The sequence below is a fragment of the Dermochelys coriacea genome, chromosome 1 (genome assembly GCF_009764565.3).
Source record: "Dermochelys coriacea isolate rDerCor1 chromosome 1, rDerCor1.pri.v4, whole genome shotgun sequence".
Lineage (NCBI taxonomy): Eukaryota > Metazoa > Chordata > Testudines > Dermochelyidae > Dermochelys > Dermochelys coriacea.
In genome coordinates, this window is record NC_050068.2 from 300,328,016 (window position 1) to 300,347,168 (window position 19,153).

Genomic DNA, 19,153 nt, shown 5'->3' on the forward strand with positions numbered 1-19,153 from the left:
ACTGTGATTGGATGAATCTTGAGGTTGGTCATGAGAGATCAAATAGCTTGGAATATGGACTCTGGGAGAAAAGCTCTAACCTGGATAGAGTCCAACACAGCCCCTACAAGCAAATGATAGACTTGGCTGCATTGATCAGTAGTCCTAAGGCCTTGAAGGCTGATTGAATAAGATCAACACTGGATATAATCTGAGCTTTAGACCAGTCCTTGACTAGCCAGTTGTCCAAGTAAGGGTTGATCTGCACTTCTTGTCTCCTGAGGAATGATGCTACAATGGTCAAATTCTGTGAACACCTGAAGAGCTGCAGGTAAGCCAAACTGAAGCATTGTGATCAGGTAATGCAAGTGCTTCACTATGAATTTGAGGAACTTTTTGTGAAAGTAGGCATCTCTTAAACCAAGGTGAGTGTACCAGTCTCCAGAGAGGGAATAATGGATGCCAGGATGACCATGCAAAACGTTATCTTTTTGAGATAGCTATTGATATGATGCAGATCTAAAATAGACCCGAGATCTCCCTTGGCTTTTGGGATTAGAAATAATGGGAGTAGAAACCCTTCCCTCTTAAATTCTGAGGAACCTCCCCTATGGCTTCCATCTGAAGGAAAGATTGAACATCCTGGACCAGAAGTTCTTTGTGAGAGAAAGAGGGACAGAGAGGCAGGGAGGAATAGAGAGAAACTGGAGGGTATATCCCACTTCTACAGTACTCAACACCCAACAGCCCATGGTGAAATGGGACCAAGCACTGAGAAAATGGGACAAAGGAAAAATGGGGTCTGGCATCCTGGGAACTGGTAGGGAATCCTTGAGCATGCCATCCAAACACCTGCTTAGAACCCTTGGATGTGTAGGTGGGACAGGCACTGAAACAGAGGTCGAAGGAAGAGGTGGTCTAGGCTATAACTTTCTTTCTCTACAGGTCCTTTCCAACAACTGGAATAGAATACCAGAGAAGTTGCTAAGGCCTGAAGTGCTTCCCAGAAGGGGCTGGGGTGTACCACCCAGGGGACTTTAATGTTGCCCACAAGTCTTTTAATCCATAGAGCTTAGCACCACAGAAGAATAACTTTCCTATCAAACAGGTCTATCTTCGAGTCTTTTGATTTTGGGGGGGTTGTGTCCTAATGTCTCTGCCTTTCCCTCTCATTGGCAGCAGATACCACCACGACGGAAACTCTGAGATGGTAAAAAAAAAAAAAAAGAAATATGATAAATACTAAATAACCTGAACAATTCTATTTATAATACAAAAACATAGTCCACAGAGAACTTGCAAATGCAAGAACAGTTCCAGTGACCATCACAGGTGGTAAGAAGGAACTGAGAGGGCTTAAGGTTGGCTGGGCTCTTTATACCAATGCCAGCAGTATGTAGCAGCACAGGGCACTCAAGCCACCCCAATGGGTGCTACTGAGGGAAAACTTCTGGCAACTGTGCATGCACAATAAGGGTAGGTCTACACTATGAAATTAGGTCGAATTTATAGAAGTCGATTTTTTAGAAGGCAATTTTATACAGTTGATTGTGGGTGTCCCCACACTAATGCACTAAGCGCATTAAGTTGGTGGACTGCGTCCACAGTACCGAGACTAGCATCGACTTTCGGAGTTTTGCACTGTGGGTAGCTATCCCACAGTTCCCGCAGACTCCGCTGCCCATTCTGGGTTAAGCTCCCAATGCCTGATGGGGCAAAAACATTGTTGCAGGTGGTTTTGGGTACATCATCACTCGCCCCTCCCTCTGTGAAAGCAACGGCAGATAATCGTTTTGCGCTTTTTTCCCCTGCACAGGTGCCACACTGCTTTCAGCAGATGGTGCAGTAGGACTGCTAACTGTCGTTATCATACACTGCTTCCGCTGCACCTCTGCTCTCCTGAATCCACCTTGCAGGTCCTCTATATGACTGTTGTCATCTACCGCTTCCGCTGGCACTCTGCTCTCCTGGTGGTCTCGCAGGGCCGCTTCCGCTGAAACTCTGTTTGGCTGCGTTTGTCTTGTTATACCACGGCACGCGTGCAGCCCACTTGGCTATTGTGTACTGGTAGCAGACAGTGCAGTAGGTCTGCAAAACTGGTCATCCAACCACTGCTTCCCCTGCATCCCTGCTCTCCTGCAGACGCCATACCGTGGCAAGCATGGAGCCCGCTCAGATCACCATGGCAGTTATAAGCATTGTAAAGACCTCCCGCATTATCATGCTGTATATGCGGAACCGGAACCTGCAAAAGCAGGCGAGGAGGCGATTGCAGCGCAGTGACGAGAGTGAGGAGGATGTGGACAGAGTCGTCTCAAAGCACAGGCCCTGGCAAATTTGACCATCCTGGTGGCAATGGAGCAGGCTCATGCCATGGAACACTGATTCTGGGCCCAGGAAACAAGCACAGACTGGTGGGACCACACAGTGTTGTGGTTCTGGGACGATTCCCAGTGGCTGCAAAACTTCTGCATGCATAAGGGCACTTTCCTGGAACTTTGTGACTTGCTTTCTCCTGCCCTGAAGCTCAAGAATACCAAGATGAGAGCAGCCCTCAGCTCACAAGCGACTGGCGATAGCCCTCTGGAAGCTTGCAATGCCAGACAGCTACTGGTCAGTCGGGAATCAATTTGGAGTGGGCAAATCTACTGTGGGTGCTGCTGTGATCCAAGTAGCCAACGCAATCATTGAGCTGCTGCTATCAAGGGTAGTGACTCTGGGAAATGTGCAGGTCATAGTGGATGGCTTTGCTGCAACTGTGATGGGGCGATAGACGGAACGCATATCGCTATCTTGGGACCGGACCACCAAGCCAGCGAGTACATAAACCGAAAGGGGTACTTTTCAATAGTGCTGCAAGCACTGGTGGATCACAAGGGACGTTTCACCAACATCAAAGTGGGATGGCCAGGAAAGGTACATGATGCTTGCATCTTCAGGAACTCTGGTCTGTTTCAAAAGCTGCAGGAAGGGACTTACTTCGCAGACCAGAAAGTAACTGTTGGGGATATTGAAATGCCTATAGTTATCCTTGGGGACCCAGCCTACACCTTAATTCCATGACTCATGAAGCTGTACACAGGCAGCCTGGACAGTACTAAGGAGAAGTTCAACTATAGGCTGAGCAAGTGCAGAATGGTGGTAGAATGTGCATTTGGATGTTTAAAAGCGCGCTGGCGCAGTTTACTGACTCAGACCTCAGCGAAACCAATATTCCCATTGTTATTACTGCTTGCTGTGCGCTCCACAATCTCTGAAAGAGTAAGGGGGAGATGTTTATGGCGGGATGGGAAGTTGAGACAAATCGCCTGGCTGCTGGATATGAAGCAGTTAGAAGAGCACAGCAGGGCGCAATGCGCATCAGAGAAGCTTTGGAAACCAGTTTAATGGCTGACCAGGCTACAGTGTGACAGTTTTGTTTGTTTCTCCTTCATGAAAATCTTTTCCCTTGGTTCACTCTACTTCCCTGTGAGCCAACCGCCCTCCCCCCTTCAATCACCGCTTGCAGAGGCAATAAAGTCATTTTTGTTTCAAATTCATGCATTCTTTATTAATTCGTCACACAAATAGGGGGATAACCTCCAAGGTAGCCTGGAAGCGGTGGGGGAGGATGGAAGTACCGGGTGAGGTGGTGGAGGAGGGAAGGACAAGGCCACACTGCACTTCAAAACTTATTGAATGTCAACCTTCTGTTGCTTGGGCAGTCCTCTGGGGTGGAGTGGATGGGTGCCCGGAGCGCCTCCCCCCGACGTTCTTGGGCGTCTGGGTGAGGAGGCTATAGAACTTGGGAAGGAGGGCGGTTTGTTACACAGGAGCTGCAGTGGCGGTCTGCGCCTTCCCTGCACCTCAATCACACGCCGGAGTATATCAGTTTGATCCTCCAGTAGCCTCAGCATTGCATCCTGCCTCCTTTCATCATGCTGCTGCCACCTCTCCTGTTGCTCCAGCCTCCTGTCCTCGCATTCATTTTGTGGTTTCCTGGACTCTGCCATTGTCTGCCTCCACACATTCTGCTGGATTCTTTCAGTTTGGGTGGACTGCATGAGCTCAGAGAACATTTAATCGCGAGTGCAGTTTTTTCGCCTTCTTATCTGCGCTAGCCTCTGGGAAGGAGATGCTAGTCACAGCGTTGAAACATTTGCAGCTGCAGGAGGAAAAAAAGGGAGATTAAAATTGAAAAAGACACATTGGCCATTTAAAGGGAGGGGCTGATGTTTTCATGTGTACCACAAACCCAACTAACCGTCCCCCTCCCCACCCAATTCTCTGGGATGATCACTTCACCCCTTCCCCCACCACGTGGCTAACAGCAGGGATGATTTCTTTTCAGCCACAGGCAAACAGCCCAGCAGGAACGGCCACCTCTGATATCCCCTTAATAAAATTCCCCTATTTCAACCAGGTGACCATGAATAATAATCACTCTACTGAGGATAACAGAGTGATAAAGAATGGATTTTGCTTGAATGCCAGCAAACACCGGGACCACACACTGCCATGCTTTCTTATGCAATGATTCCAGACTACGTGCTACTGGCCTGCCATGGAGGACGCAATAAGGCTGCCCTCCCCAGAAACCTTTTGAAAAGGCTTTGGGAGTACCTCCAGGACAGCTTCATTGAGATGTCCCTGGAGGACTTCCGCCCCATCCCCAGACACGTTAACAGACTTTTCCAGTAGCTGTACTGGCCACGAATGCATCCCAAGTCTTCTGGACAAATTAATCATTAAACAGGCTTGCTTTTAAACCGTGTATTATATTTAGAAAGGTACACTCACCAGAGCTGCCTTCTCCAACCTTCAAGGTCCAGGAGCCCGGGTTGGGAGGGTATTGGATCCAGGGTGACAGTTCCTGGCTGTCGGGGAGAACGGTTTCTCCGCTTGCATGGTGTGCGCTATATTCCTCATCCCCAAAATCCTCATCTCTGTTGCGTGAGACTCCCCCCTTGCAGGAGTCCATGTACAGGGGTGGGGCAGTGGTGGGGCATCCCCTAGAATTGCATGAAGCGCATCATAGAAGTGGCATGTCTGGGGCTCTGACCCCGAGTGGGCGTTTGCCTCTTGGGTTTTTTGGTAGGCTTGCCTAAGCTCCTTAGGTTTCATGCGGCACTGCTGCGGGTCCCTGTGATAGCCTCTGTCCTTCATGCCCTTGGAGAGTTTTTCAAATATTTTGGCATTTCGTCTTTTGGAACAGAGTTCTGATACAACAGATTCATCTCCCCATACAGTGTTCAGATCCAGTACCTCCCATTTGGTCCATGCTGGAGCTCTTTTGCGATTCTGAAACTCCACGGTCACCTCTGCTGATGGCCAAACAGGAAATGAAATTCAAAAGTTTGCGGGGCTTTTCCTGTCTACCTGGCCAGTGCATCTGAGCTGAGAGTGCTGTCCAGAGCGGTCACAATGGAGTACTGTGGGATAGCTCCCAGAGGCCAATACCGTCGAATTGCATGCACACCAACCCAAATCCGACCCAGCGATGTAGATTTCAGCGCTAATCCCCTCATCAGGGAGGAGTACAGATATCTATTTTAAGAGCCCATTAAGTTGACAAAAATCGCTTTGTTGTGTGGATGGGTCCAGGGTTAAAAATCGATCTAACGCTGCTAAATTTGACCTAAACTTGTAGTGTAGACCAGGGCCTACACTAAGAGTGGAATGCACATGGGCAATCACTTAAATAAGAGCTCTTAGTGATATCTTTCCATGCAGAATGTGCCACTTGGGTAAAGCTGTTGCAGTGATCCTATACTCCAGCCCGAGGTGGGTCAAGTCACTTGACTCCATCTTGTCTAAACCTGAAAATATGCAGGAATTGGACCACTAAAGCCACAGAAAAATCACAAGCTGGTGAGAGACTGGACCTGTAACACTTTGTCACTCAGAATAGGCATCTTATGCCAATTCAAGGCCAACCCTGAAGATGCATATATTTTTCACTTTAGGCAAGGCTGGGGAAGAAAGAAGTTATTGTAAAATGTTTGCTCCACATTTTCATCTCTTTAAAATATTGAATGTGGAGTTAAAACAGCATTTGTTTTCAAGGATTAAACTATGTCCCCGATCTTCTTCCGGATACTGAGGCAATTCAGGTATAGTTTTCTACTAATAGATGCGACCTTCAATATTGTGTGGCTTTCAAAGCAACAGTGGGGAAGACGGACTTCCCAGAATAGTAAGACGTGGCAAATTCTCCATTATACTACTGAGTTTGGATAGCAAGTTGCTTCTACTTTATGTACAGTTGCAAACTTGCAGTTAGTAGATACTATTTGGTAGCACAGATAGGGTCCAGAGCATCAATTTTTTGAGGTAAGCAAATGTGTCAGCCAACCTTGTGTAGACCCTACCATCTATAGATGCTTGCTTGACAGAAACTTGACTCACAAATACTTAACTGTCTTAACACAGATGTAATGCTGAGTTTTCTACAAGGAAATGTTATCATTGCGGGAGAGAGAGTTAGCAGCCAGTGAATGTGATCCTTTCTGGTAATGAATAAGGAAGTCTAGTCCATCTCAGTTTTAGAATGTCCTCTAAACAAATACTCAATGCTTTCACCAGTAAATACTGGAAGATAATATTGTAATAATCAACCTCAGGTGCTGACATAAAAGCTGCTCAAAAGAGACAAGGAACAAAACAGAATGGTATTGAAAAATCAGAATTAAAACGTATTGGCAAGTCTACATATGGAAGCTTGCCATTATTGTTTGATAGATAATCAATGTTATGTTATTTGTGTCTCACTCTTAAGAGCCCAAAAGTTTAAAATTTAAACAACTTTCCTCCATAATGTTTACATAGTAAAGTTAAGAAAACCTATTTCCAAAAAAGCAAGCCACTCTAAATATACAATGAATTATGAATACTAAAACTATTTTAAATATGAATGAAGCAATTTAATAAAAAAACCTCCTGACATCAATATATAAAAACACTAAATGCATTTCTTCATCAAATGGATTTCCTAACTTATCTGTTATTACACACACAGAAAACTAACTGCTCCTCGCTTTATAGACAGATTTTACACAGCAACAGGTACATCTTTTCATCACAGTATCTTTTTGTGGATTTCTTCCTTTTCAAAGAAAAAGGCAATGGATAGGAAGATTCATAATGTAGCATTTAAAATAGGGGGCAGGGTGCTTGACATAGCCTATTTCACTTTTAGCACTTTTCCTCGGGGAAAATTCACAGCATGTGGCTAGCAATATTTGTAGCAGACACATAATGAGTCAGAATGAGCAAAGTTGGAAAGTATATGGGCATAAAAATCAGAAAGCTGTACATCACAGCTCATTTTATTCCCTGGAAACAGAAGAATGATTGCATTAAATGCTTTCAGATACTTGGGCTAAATGGAAACAATCAGCTATTTCGAAAGATATTGGTATAATGTATCTACCCTTTTAGAGCTGTGTTTTTAAACTTTTGCTTACAATGAAAGCATCAACGAGACCACATATTTTCAAAAATGATTTAAAGTCCATTTTAACTTACTTGAGCATCTTTTCCCAGATATCACTGTCATAAAATGCATGGTTCCAACTCATTTTCATTGTCCCAACAATGACATTCTGCTTAAACACATCTGATCCTAATTTGTGATACAGTTCCTCACATTCATCCAGAGGGATATGAAACAATCCCAACATAAATGCTAAAATAGCACCTGAAAAAAATAAAATAAAATTTGCAATGTAACTTGGGATGACACAATGATGCTGTATTACTTATTTTAATATAAGTTTCAGAAGCCATGGTAATTCACATATAATAATATTTTCCTTTAAAAGGTATGATCAACTGACATTTTTGCCACAGGCTCTTTTTTTGTTCAAAGGGTATATCGATTTGTTTGGAGGGACATAACTAGAGACAGCTTTTACTTTCAGCAATAAAATTACGGAAAGTTTTGTCAAAGAATAAAATATACTGTAATTTATTATTGCAAAAAATTACATAAAATTAATATGATATTTATAACAAGTTAAGTCCCTTTTTGATTTGAGAAGGCAACCTAATATGTATGCATGTATGTAATATGAAGTCTAGGCTATAGGTAACGGCCTAAAATAAAATCATGATGTTTATTTTTCACTCTTTACATATAGAATGTCTGACAAACTCATCAGTTCAGTACAGATATTAAATAAATATGTAAAGATTCCAGGAAAGCTCTGAAAAATTAAAAGCTTTGTAATATATTTATTTGCAACTGATTTATAGTTAGCCATTCATTCATAGTGTCATGTAGTGTGTATCAAAATAGCCTGACCCTGAACTGCTGAGAAAAAAGGTTCAATGGTATTTGAAGAGCATGCTTGCAGAATACCACTGAATGGACTTGAGACAGGGCTCACATGTGCATCACAGCAGTGGCTTTAAGGGCAGGGCCAGCATCTATGACAAATGGAATTATTGTTCTAGAGTCACTTTGCAGCTAGCACAAAAGAAAAGCATAGATGCATTGAAGTGAAGCTGAGCTCTACTTAGATGCAGAGTTTATACTATAGTAAACCAGATGATACTGCAAATGTGGGTGAGGACAAATAATCTATACGCTGTATAGACGTTAGGAATCTGGGTATAAAATAAAATTAGATTCAAATTGGTGCTGTTTAGGAAAAATAATGTAAAACTACAGATATTCAAAAAAAAAGGGGAAGTATTTGGACAGCAGTAATGCCAAAAAATGCATATTATATATATATAAAGAACAGCAGGACCACAGATTAGATATGGACTGGCAATGTGATATTATGACTGAACCTCTCCTCCCACCTCCATCCTCCCCCAAAAAAGTAGAGGTACAGTATCAGGGACAGGATGTTAATTTCCCTTTATAAAAAAAAAAAAATCACGAGACAGATTTTAATTTGACCAGTAGACAATTAAGATAGTGGGGAGAGAATTTAGTAATATCTGAAGAGTTTCAATGCTGGTGAGGGAGAAAAATTGTTAAGGAGAGACAAAGGTACAAATTAGGAGTAATTAGATTAAATTGGGTAAAAGAAAATTTAGGCTCAATATTCCCCCCAAAAAAGAGTCCTAGACATAACATATTTATTAGGAAGTGTCTAATTAGTAGTCATTTAAAAGCTAGACTTCTCAGAGTAATAGAAAATATGTAATAGGGAAAAATCCTGCAGTCACAAATTAATATTATCCATACTGCCTGGTCAGGTCAGGCTGTATTGTAGCCTGCTATCATAATGGCAGTAGATGGTACCACCTGCGTCTGGCCAAAGTCTCAGGAAGCACCAATGGCTTTGGACGGACAAACACATGGGGAGTGTAGTGCAACAGCTGATGGAGGAAATGCCATCAAAAGGCAGAAGTATTCAATTATGACTTAACCAGTGCAGCCACAAACCCGAGGCAAGGCAATGGCAAACCACCTTTTATATTTTCCTCTCACAAGAACTATCACGGGAGAAGAAAGGTAACATGATCCATGTGTGGTGCTGGATGGTGAGGAACACCCCCCCCCACACACACACACACAGGCCAGAAGGCATGATAAATTACACTGGGAAAGAGGTTCTGACCATATAAGAGTACTGCTTGCAGTTATGGTGATATACCAAATCCTTCAGGAAATAGTGCCTGATATTTGCTCCAAGGTAAAGAATGACCTGAACTTTCATAAACTAATCAGAGTAAAGTATATATGAACGGAGGATCATTATTGTGACCAAAGTTTGGAAAGATGTAAGATAGCTGTATGTGGAACCTCAAAGCTATGATGAATGGTAGAGGTCATTTCAGGATGATAAATGGTAGAGGTCATTTCACATACTCTACAGGATCCAAGAAATCAACAGATAATGGAATTATATTTATTTATCTTATCCAAGGAGACATCCAAGTGTGTGCTTCGATAGAACCCATCAACAATTGACTCATTATAATTCGCCTTTGAACTAAGCCAGTTAATATGTTGATCATACAGTATTATGACCCAATAGCAGCAGCTGATGACACAATTCATAAGTTCTCCACATGGTTTGAAGAGACAAACACCAAGCAAAGACATCACCCTTGTAACTGGGAACTTAAAGCAAAAATTGGAGCTATATGCTGTCTGAAAGAAGTAATGGGAACAATGGTCTTTGTTTACAAAATAAGAGAGGAAGGCTCCAATCATCTGGTCATTACAAACACCAAATGGGAGGTCAGCTGAGTGTGTGAAATTAGGGATGGATTAAGAAGGCTTCCAAAAATTATGCTATGATGTCACCAGTAGTCAGACATGAATAAACAGCCTTTACTTGAAATTGCCTATTAGATCTGAAAGTTCTCTCTAGTATTTATGATTCAACTCAGTAATTCCTCATGGAAAGTCAAACTGCAATATTTCAAGTTGTGATGCCTGCTAATGTATTTTGGGAACAGATTACATTGGAAGAGATATACAGAGCAGGAGAAATGAGGTACTTAAATTTCTAAAGTGAAGTGTACTGTTTTGTAACCTAAGCTGTATTGTGTTGTAACCTACATCAGCCTTAATAGTATTATATTGTTACTGACTTGACATTACTTTTTGAAAAGTGAACACCAGGGTGATTAATTGGTCAGTTTGGGCCTTTTAAAAATAAACAACAACACTGTTATACTAAAGATGGTTTGGAACCTTTTCTCTTTTCTAGGAAGAAGCATCAGCCCAGCTCTTGAGGTTTTTTCTAAATCAACACATGGGGTAGTAGTAGGAGCTCCTGAAAATAACACACTGCTGTTTGAACAGTAGCTTAAGATGTACAGCATGGATGGTCAAAGAAGCTTTGGTGCCCACCCTACAGAACATGGCAGCTTAGGCAAGAAATACCACCTCCCGAGAATGAGATGATTATGGTGGAGACCACTAAAGGGGAGATCAAGAGGCTGGTTGATGGAAAACCAATTCTATGAGGGAAGAAAAGACAAGGGGTGGAATGAAACATAGGTGTTGTATCCTCTTCAAGTAGGTGGCAGATCAAATGGTTGCAGAAGATGAGTAGTGACAAGCAGGCCAGGACAACAGCAGATTGGTATGGGACAAGAGGAAGAATAGGAGCTCAGCACTTCTCTGTAATTGTTGTGCACCCTGTTATGGTTCTCTCTTTTGCAGCGGAAACTGCTTATCTGCCCCCTCCCACAAGCTGTCAGATCTTAGAAGAGGAGCACATCTGCTTCCCCTCCCCGGCCTCAAATTCATTGCACATCTTCAGCCTTGTCTTCAGGCACTTTGGACATCTGCTGCCTAAAGCCCCTGATATACAGGAAAGAATCTCGGCAAGTAGCAAGGCTTTTCCCTGGACATGTGGAGACAAACAGCTAAAATTAAAACACTATTTTAAAAAAAGACCCAGATTACAAGTATATTTACTATGACACTCACTTTTAAAGAAATAGCATGTTTAAAAAGAACATCAAGCCATGGTAATAATATGTACATGTGATCATAATACATACAGTGCTAACATATTAATATATTCATGACAAGCTTTACCACTTCTCTCTTCTATACTAAGGTGCCCATTTTTAGTCACTCACACCTTATAACAATTATGAATCACATCAATAAAGTTATGTGTCGATTAAGCATCTAGGAATGTAATGCTAAAGAGATAGTGGATTTCAATCCCCCTCCCAAAACAGCAAGACTCAGGAAACCTGCTAAATATCAAAGAAGGTGTACATAAAATAACATTAATATTATTGCATCTGTTACATTTGTTTTTCTATAGACCATTTATGGTATTGCTCAAAACCTGCAATATTCCTTGTCAGTTTTTATGGAACATCAAATATCTTGATAGCTAGGTGTTAAAGAGCACTTTCTTCAAAAATAAATTCCTCTCAGTTTGACGGCTCAACATAAAATTAGATGGAAATCGCGTGGTAATAAACAAGCATTCTTTGAGTCACCAACATTTCTACTTGACAAAAAAAATTATAGCCATTTAACTTAGGTCTTAAATTATGCTGCAAATACAAAAGCAAACTTCTCAAAGTTGCATCCAGTTACCAAAAAAACAAAACATTCCCCAACAAAAGAACTGCCTTACATTTATAAAGATGGAGTTGTTTTCCTGGGGAAAAAAAGATTTTTCAAAAACAAGATTTTTTTCATATTTTTACTTGTATTAAGTTTATCACATAAAAATCCATAATGTGAATACTAATTACCTGTGCTTACACCACAAACGTAGTCAAAAAGTTCATGAACGGGCTTTCCAGTAAGTTCTTCTAGTTTATGTAAAGTCTGAAGTGCTACTAAACCCCTGAAACATATTAAAGGAACATCACAGAGAATGGTGGTTTGGTTACGCCTTACGCGGAGCTAAACGTATACAGTTTGAATAAGCAACAACTAAGACAGGACACAATAAGTCTACAAGGTTTTAAATACAAAAGGAGAAAGGAATTTTGTAGTTTGACAACTATAATGAGGAGTAGTAGGATGCAATATGAAAGGGAAAGGTATAGGTTAAAATACCAGTGACTAATGATTTTGGGTGCCTAACTTAAGAGCCCTTGAAGGAGCCTGATGTACTCCATGGTGCTCAGTACATTCTGAAAATCGAACCAGACACCCAAATTAAGGTACTCAAAATGACTAGTCACTTTTTAAAACCTGTCTAGAAACCTGTCCTGTAGGAAGCAATCCTGCACAGGGAGGCAGATAATCTAATATGACTTCTCCATCTCTAACTTTCAGTATCTTGAAACCAAAGAACAGGAATTATTATATCAGTTGAAACACAAATGGGTACCATAAAACTGATTTTATATTTTGATTACGTAAGAAAATGCATTTTAATTTTACTTTAAAAGTTGAAGAATTTTGCAGATTTGCCTTAAGACACCAAATAAAATTAAGTTTGCAAATTTTCTATTGTTTTAGAAACCATACCATAAAAAATAAAATTACAATATGAAGACCTTCAAGTCTTAGTATCTAATTCCTTAAAAATTAAAGGATTTACAGATAATTTTATACTGAAGTAAATAGAAATTTAGTCCCCGGTTTTCAGAAACTTAGTTTCTACTGCACAGATGGGAAAAAAGTCAAGGCTGCATAGTGAAAATGTAAAGCCCTCGGAAAATTAAAATGGAGTACAAAAACTAGAATATTTTATTTGGGTAGGATTAATGTCTCATAAAATGGGAAACAATCTGTTGTCATTTACCTTTATAGCTCCTTGGTTCAAAACCAGACAAGATGATAGTGATTAAAAAAACTAATCCTTGAAGGAAGCTTAATAATATTTATGCTATTGGTTGTAAAAATAAATTCAGGTCCTAGTGGGCAGGAAGCCAGATTTCCCCCAAAAAGGCAACTGGCACTTCCCTTGGCACTCTGACCACAGAGTCTAAAGAATAAATAGGAAGAAACAAGTTTTCAGCCTGAAGATTATTCCTCTAGAGCAGAATTAAAGAAATGCGGCAAGATGTCATGAAAAAATACACATGCCCACTGCAAGTATATCTACTCTATGGATACATAAAAGACTTCCGTTTCCAATATAGTCAATTTGACTTCTTTGTAAATAATAAAACTATGCAAATATTCTAATATTTGTATAATTGTAAAGCAGAAAAGTGAGTGCCTTTTGTTCAAACTACACTGGTATTTACATTTTTAATGAAGACTGAGCCTATCGCTACCTCTTTATGATCTTGAGACCCTGCCCTGCAGGCTTTGTGTGTCCTCTGCCAAAGCACCATAGTAACCTACAATTGTCTGAATTAAGACTTGACCCCCCGCAAGTCTTATTCATGCTAAAAAGGGCTGAAGTAACAGTCCTTAGAATCTAAACTCCTTGTGGAATGAACCCTGTCATCAAACATGTTTGTCCAGTTTAGAGCACACTATCAGCGCTAGATAAATTAAATATAGGATTGAAAAGAGCCATTGCATTATATAAATCTATTTTCATGTCAACTCTCTCAAGGCTTTTCCTTTTGCGTTGAAGTTTTCATGCTCTAAGTGGAACGATGATTTTCTTTAGGAAAACATTAACAAAAGTCAGTTGAGTAGCTTTGGAGTTATGCTAAACAAGGGACAAGGCATATCCGCTAAAAAAGAAAAAAAATGATTTATATACTCAAGTAACCAAAACAGGACCTTAAAACTTGCCATTGACTTAGTCCTAAATAACTGCCTTTGATGTGAATGAAGAAATTTTAGTCCCGAGGGCATTCTGTGCCAAAAAATTAAAAATTCTGCACCAAAAAAAAAATAAAATTCGGCACACAATATTTTAAAATTCTGCAAATTTTATTTGACAAATAAATGTGGAAGCTCCAGCGTGGCATTGGGGAACACAAGCCACTGGCTGCACAGAGGTGGGAGATCACTGTGCAGCTCCCCCTCCCCCAGGGACATGGACTCAGTGGTGAAGCTGCATCCAACCCTGACACAGCGCAAGGGCCAGGCCTGCCGCAGAAATACCCAGGGAACCTGCTCCTCCATGCCAAGTGCACCAGGTGTTAGTAGGCAGGCTCAGCAAGGCAGGATCCAAGTGTGAAGGGGCTTAGTGTTGGGGGATCCAGGTGTGGGTTGAGAGGGTTCTGTGTGGGGCAATCTGGGTGCGGGTGGCTCAGTGGTGAATCCAGGTACAGGGGATCTGGATGCATGGGGGTTATTGTGTGCAATGGAAATGGGACTCTGACGGGGGCGGGGGAGGTGAAGGTGGTTGGGGCTCAGCAGAGCGGGGATCTGGGTATGGGGGGGATAGAGCTCAACAGGGGAGTCTGGGTGTGGAGGGCTCAGTGGACGTAGGGTCCAGATCCTGGGGTAGTGGGCTGGGGATCCATATGCAGCTGTTTGGCAGGATGGGGATTTGGGTGTGGGTGGCTCATCGGGGTGGTCCAGAGGAGGGGCGTGAGGGTCTGAGTACAAGGGGGTCTGGATACACAGGATTGGGTGGATGGGGGAGTAGCTTCCTGTACAGTGATCCCTCCCCCTGAGCAGCAATGGGTGCAGGAAGTGAGGGGGAATGGGGTTAGGAAGAGTTTTCAGAGCTTCCTACAGCTAGGATAGAAATCTGGGGGTGGTTCTGACAACCCAGATGCCGTGCAGAGGAAGAGGAAGTCCTGCCCTCCCCAGCCCAGCTAGCAACTAGCAACTGACTAGCAACTGAGCGCAGGGTAGGAGCCACTGGCCAGATCTTACCCAGTCCCACCCCTGGCCCACCAGAAACATACTGCTTGGGAGAGTCACATAACCACTCTTGTGGTTTCCCTTTGCTTCCCGTCACAAAGTCATTTTTCTGCAGGGAAGCAAAGAAATCTGCGGGGGACATAAATTCTGTGCATGTGCAGTGGCGCAGAATTCCCCACAGCAGTAAGGAATACTGTGTACTTATACCTATAAGCTACTGAAACTGAACTGCAACTGCCCAATATTTCACTTTCCATTGGGGATTATCTAAAACCCAAATTTTTTGAACGTTTGAAAACACTTGTTCTTTTTGAAAAATTTGGGACCCAAACCTGCAAACACTTATGCACATGCTTAACTTCATAGATGTTAGTAGTTTCACTGAGTTCAATGAGGCCTCACATATGGAAAGTTAAGCATGTGCGTAAGTGTTTTCAGGATTGGAACTCTAGTAATCAAGTAAGTTAGGAAGAGGAAAAGAAAAGAAAAGAAAAAAAAAAAGATCAGTGACTGGTGGTAGAAGTGGATGCATGAATCAATATGCCTTTAAATAGTGCTTTCTTCACCACACCATTCATTCTTCTATAGAGGACAATACCAGATGAGCTGCTAAAACAGAATACCTGAAAAGCTGCTACTTGCTATACCCATTGTGAGAGAGTAGTGTATTTTTGTGTTATCCTTGCTCCAGGAACTACATGTGAATTTGTCTTACTGAGAGTTTAGTACCACAAATAAATACTTGTGGTACTTAGCTTGTGGTATTTTTCATTTTTATACCAATTTTGAAGTTTTGTAAGCTGATTCTTCCAATCAATTAGCAACTACACACTCTAAATAGCATAATGCACGATGGAACCCTTTAAGATTAAAAAAACTAAACTGACTTTTTTTTTTTTTTTTTACAATGTCTAATCTCAGGTATCAGAAGTATTAAGATCAATCATAAATTAAGAACAGAAAGACTTTTTACAAAAATTATCTTACATTTGTTTCCTTTACTTGCCTCCATAAACAAACTAGGGGCCCATTCCCACAAACACTTCTGTACATAGTTTATTTCACACAGGTGAGTTATCTTAGGGGATCAACAGGACCATGCACATATGTAAAGTTAAGCACACACACAAACAGTTTGTAGGATCAGGTTCTAGAGGTTAGAGTTTGACTGCAATTTTACCTACATTTGCAGTTTACAAAGAGATAAAGAGTTTGTCATACCTTGTTCCTCCTCCATCGATAGTGAGAATTCGAATTCCCCAGGCTTTCACAGGGTCTGTATATCCAATTATAGCCAAAGCCTCCCTAACAGCAGCATGAAGACTTTCATCAATTCCTTGTCTCAGGTGTAGTAAGCATGGAATTATTTTTTCCTACAGTTGAAATGAAAAAAGTTGTATTTAGACTAAGTGTTAATACCAAAAAACTTCCACCATTAATTTACTACTTTAAAATCTAAATTTAAATGCAAAATTTAATTTAAAATAAAAAATAGTAAATCTACTGGAAAAAATAAAAAGCTATCTCAGGTATCCAGTACCATGTGTCTTGTGTATTCACGGGAAACTTCATATCACAGTGCAGCAATCAAGGGTAAGACAGTTAAAAAATTCTAATATCTATTACAATTATAGCTATAGAGGTTTTAGAGTTAGGGTGTTAATTTTGGCATACTAGCCAAATAGCAACTCAGGTTATTACATTAGCCCAGATCCAAAAAGGGATCTAAGCATAACAATCCTCAGCATTGCAACACCTGAATTCTAGTCACCTAGCCACACACTGGAATTGGCAAACCCTGCGCCAGACAGCTAGGCTCCTTATACAATGCATGGAGAGAGGTGACTGAAAATGGGATGCACAAAAACCAGCATGCTCAGCGGGCAGATGCGTAAATTAGCCCATATCAGACACTGAGGAGAGCGGAACATCCTATACCCTGCCCCCTCAGGGACTTAGGAGCCTCTCTCTTGGCTGGAGGGAGGTACCTATCCCTGGGCAGCAGGTGGACACCTTTGGAGGGGCTAGCCTCCTGGCCCCGCCCTGCCCCATGCAACCCCCAAGGCAGAGCCCGAAGGCACTCCCTGCCCTGCCTCCCACAGCCAGAAAAGCCCAGAGCCCATCGGAATTGGAGGAGCCCCGCCATTGGAAGAGCCCCAGACCGGCCCGAGCTGCGCCAGCAGGCCTACCTGAGCGCCGGCCTGGCTGTGCTGGTGGCCCAACTACGCCGGCCCCAGCAACCCATGCAACCCTGGGCCGACCAGAGCTGCACTAGCTGACTGACTCGAGCCCCAGCCACATTGGCCAACCAGCTGTGCCATCCTGAGCAGCCCAGCCCTGGCTGAGCCAGCCCCGGCTCCAGCAGTCCCAAACTCAGAGCTGACCCAAGCCACACCAGCTGGAAAATGGGAAAGGCAGTGCATCTCCCACAGCTACCCAACAGAAGAACGCCAAGCTTTTATTATACACCATGAGGTTCTGGGATGGCTGTGAAGTCCAGGGAGATTACTGATGAACCCAGGAAGCTGAATAGCAGATACAGCCTCCTCAGCTGCCCCAGAACCTGCATGGTACACAATAATAAACAAAAACCTGTGGCACTGGCTTAGCCTTCCCTGACCTATTATGCCCACTGCCTATGTACCTATTGCTGCTTGGAATGCATAACTAGGAACCTTTTCCTTGAATGAGGTATCTTAGGTGTATAAGCCATTTCTTGAAAGAACAGCAGTGCCCCTGGCTAACTCCACACAAAACAGCCAGCGGGTCAGCGTGGGAAGTGAAAGAGGAGGAGTCCCCCCGATAACCTTTAGCCCAGCGGTCAGGGTACTCATTGCAGGACGTGGAAGACCCTGGCCTGGATCAAAAAGGGGACTGGACTAGGGGTTTTCCATCTATTAGGGATATTCTGATGTGGGTCTCCTGCTGAATCTCTCCTTGGATAAACAATTAAATATGCATTAGGCTAGAGAGACAGAACAACTGTAGTTCAGTGGCTAAGGCACTCGTCTAAGAAGCAGGAATCCCGTTTAAATCGTGTTCTCTTCAAGCAGAGGGAGGACGTGAACTGGGTTTCCAACATCCTGGGTGAGTACCGTATACATTGTACTAAGGGTTATAAGTATGACCCTACCAAATTCATGGCCATGAATAACGCATAACAGACTGTGAAATCTGATCTCCCACATGATACCTAGCTATTGTACGGGATGGGCAGGGCTTGGGGTACCCCAGCTGGGGACTCCCATCATGTGCTGGGCTCCAGGTGCTAGACCCAACTCGGTTGGGATGGGATAGGACTTCCTCTTTACCTGCAGGGGCAGCTCCTGGGGCCGGTCAGACCCACCTCTGGGCTCTGAAGACAGCGATATTGTAGGGGAGGGCAGGACTGGGGACGACCCATTTGGGAGTTTCTAATGTGCAACGCCCTCCAGCTGCTAGTCGCAGCCAGGCTAGAGGGGGATGGGACTTCCACTTTCCCTAGTGCAGCCGGGGAGGTTCCTGGACATGGATCTGACCCAGCTCCAGAGCAGCCTGTGCAGGGGAAGAGGAAGTCCTGTCCCTCCACAGCCCTGCCAGGACTAGCAGCTGAAGCCTGGAGCACAGTACAAGACCCAGGCTAAGGCACCCCCAGCCCTGCCCCTCCCCTGCTCTGGGCTCAGGAGTTCAAGGGGCGTTCTGCTGGCTGTGGGGAGGAGGCGGGACGGACCATGGTGTCCCCCTGACCATGGGTGGTCACCCACCCATAAGACAGGCCCTGCTCCCCAAAAAAGTGGCAACTCTGCCTTATCCTGTGACACCCCCTTCCCCAATAACCCTCTTTTGGGTCAGGACTTCCATGGTTACAACATCATGAAATTTCAGATGTAAACATCTGAAACTGGCTATTTAAAAAATCCCATGACCATGAAATTGACCAAAATGGACCATGAATTTGGTAGGGTCCTCATTATAAGGGTAACCTCCTTCTCCCCCACACTATTTTGTGTGGAGTTAAGGGTGCTATGAGTTAACACC

The 19,153-nt window shown here is 42.9% G+C and overlaps 1 protein-coding gene across 3 annotated transcripts in view; it reads right to left on the reverse strand.

The window, feature by feature from the left end:
• The window catches only part of PNPLA8 (patatin like phospholipase domain containing 8), a 67,798-nt gene that overhangs the window by 43,296 nt on the left and 5,349 nt on the right, over positions 1–19,153 (reverse strand). For all 3 annotated transcript variants that reach the window (XM_038407411.2, XM_043494908.1, XM_043494906.1), the window contains exons 4-6: positions 16,358–16,509; positions 12,157–12,251; positions 7,486–7,657 (exon numbers count right to left, since the gene is read on the reverse strand). In XM_038407411.2, the coding sequence (XP_038263339.1) occupies positions 7,486–7,657; positions 12,157–12,251; positions 16,358–16,509 (419 nt within the window). The remainder of the gene's footprint in view (positions 1–7,485; positions 7,658–12,156; positions 12,252–16,357; positions 16,510–19,153) is intronic.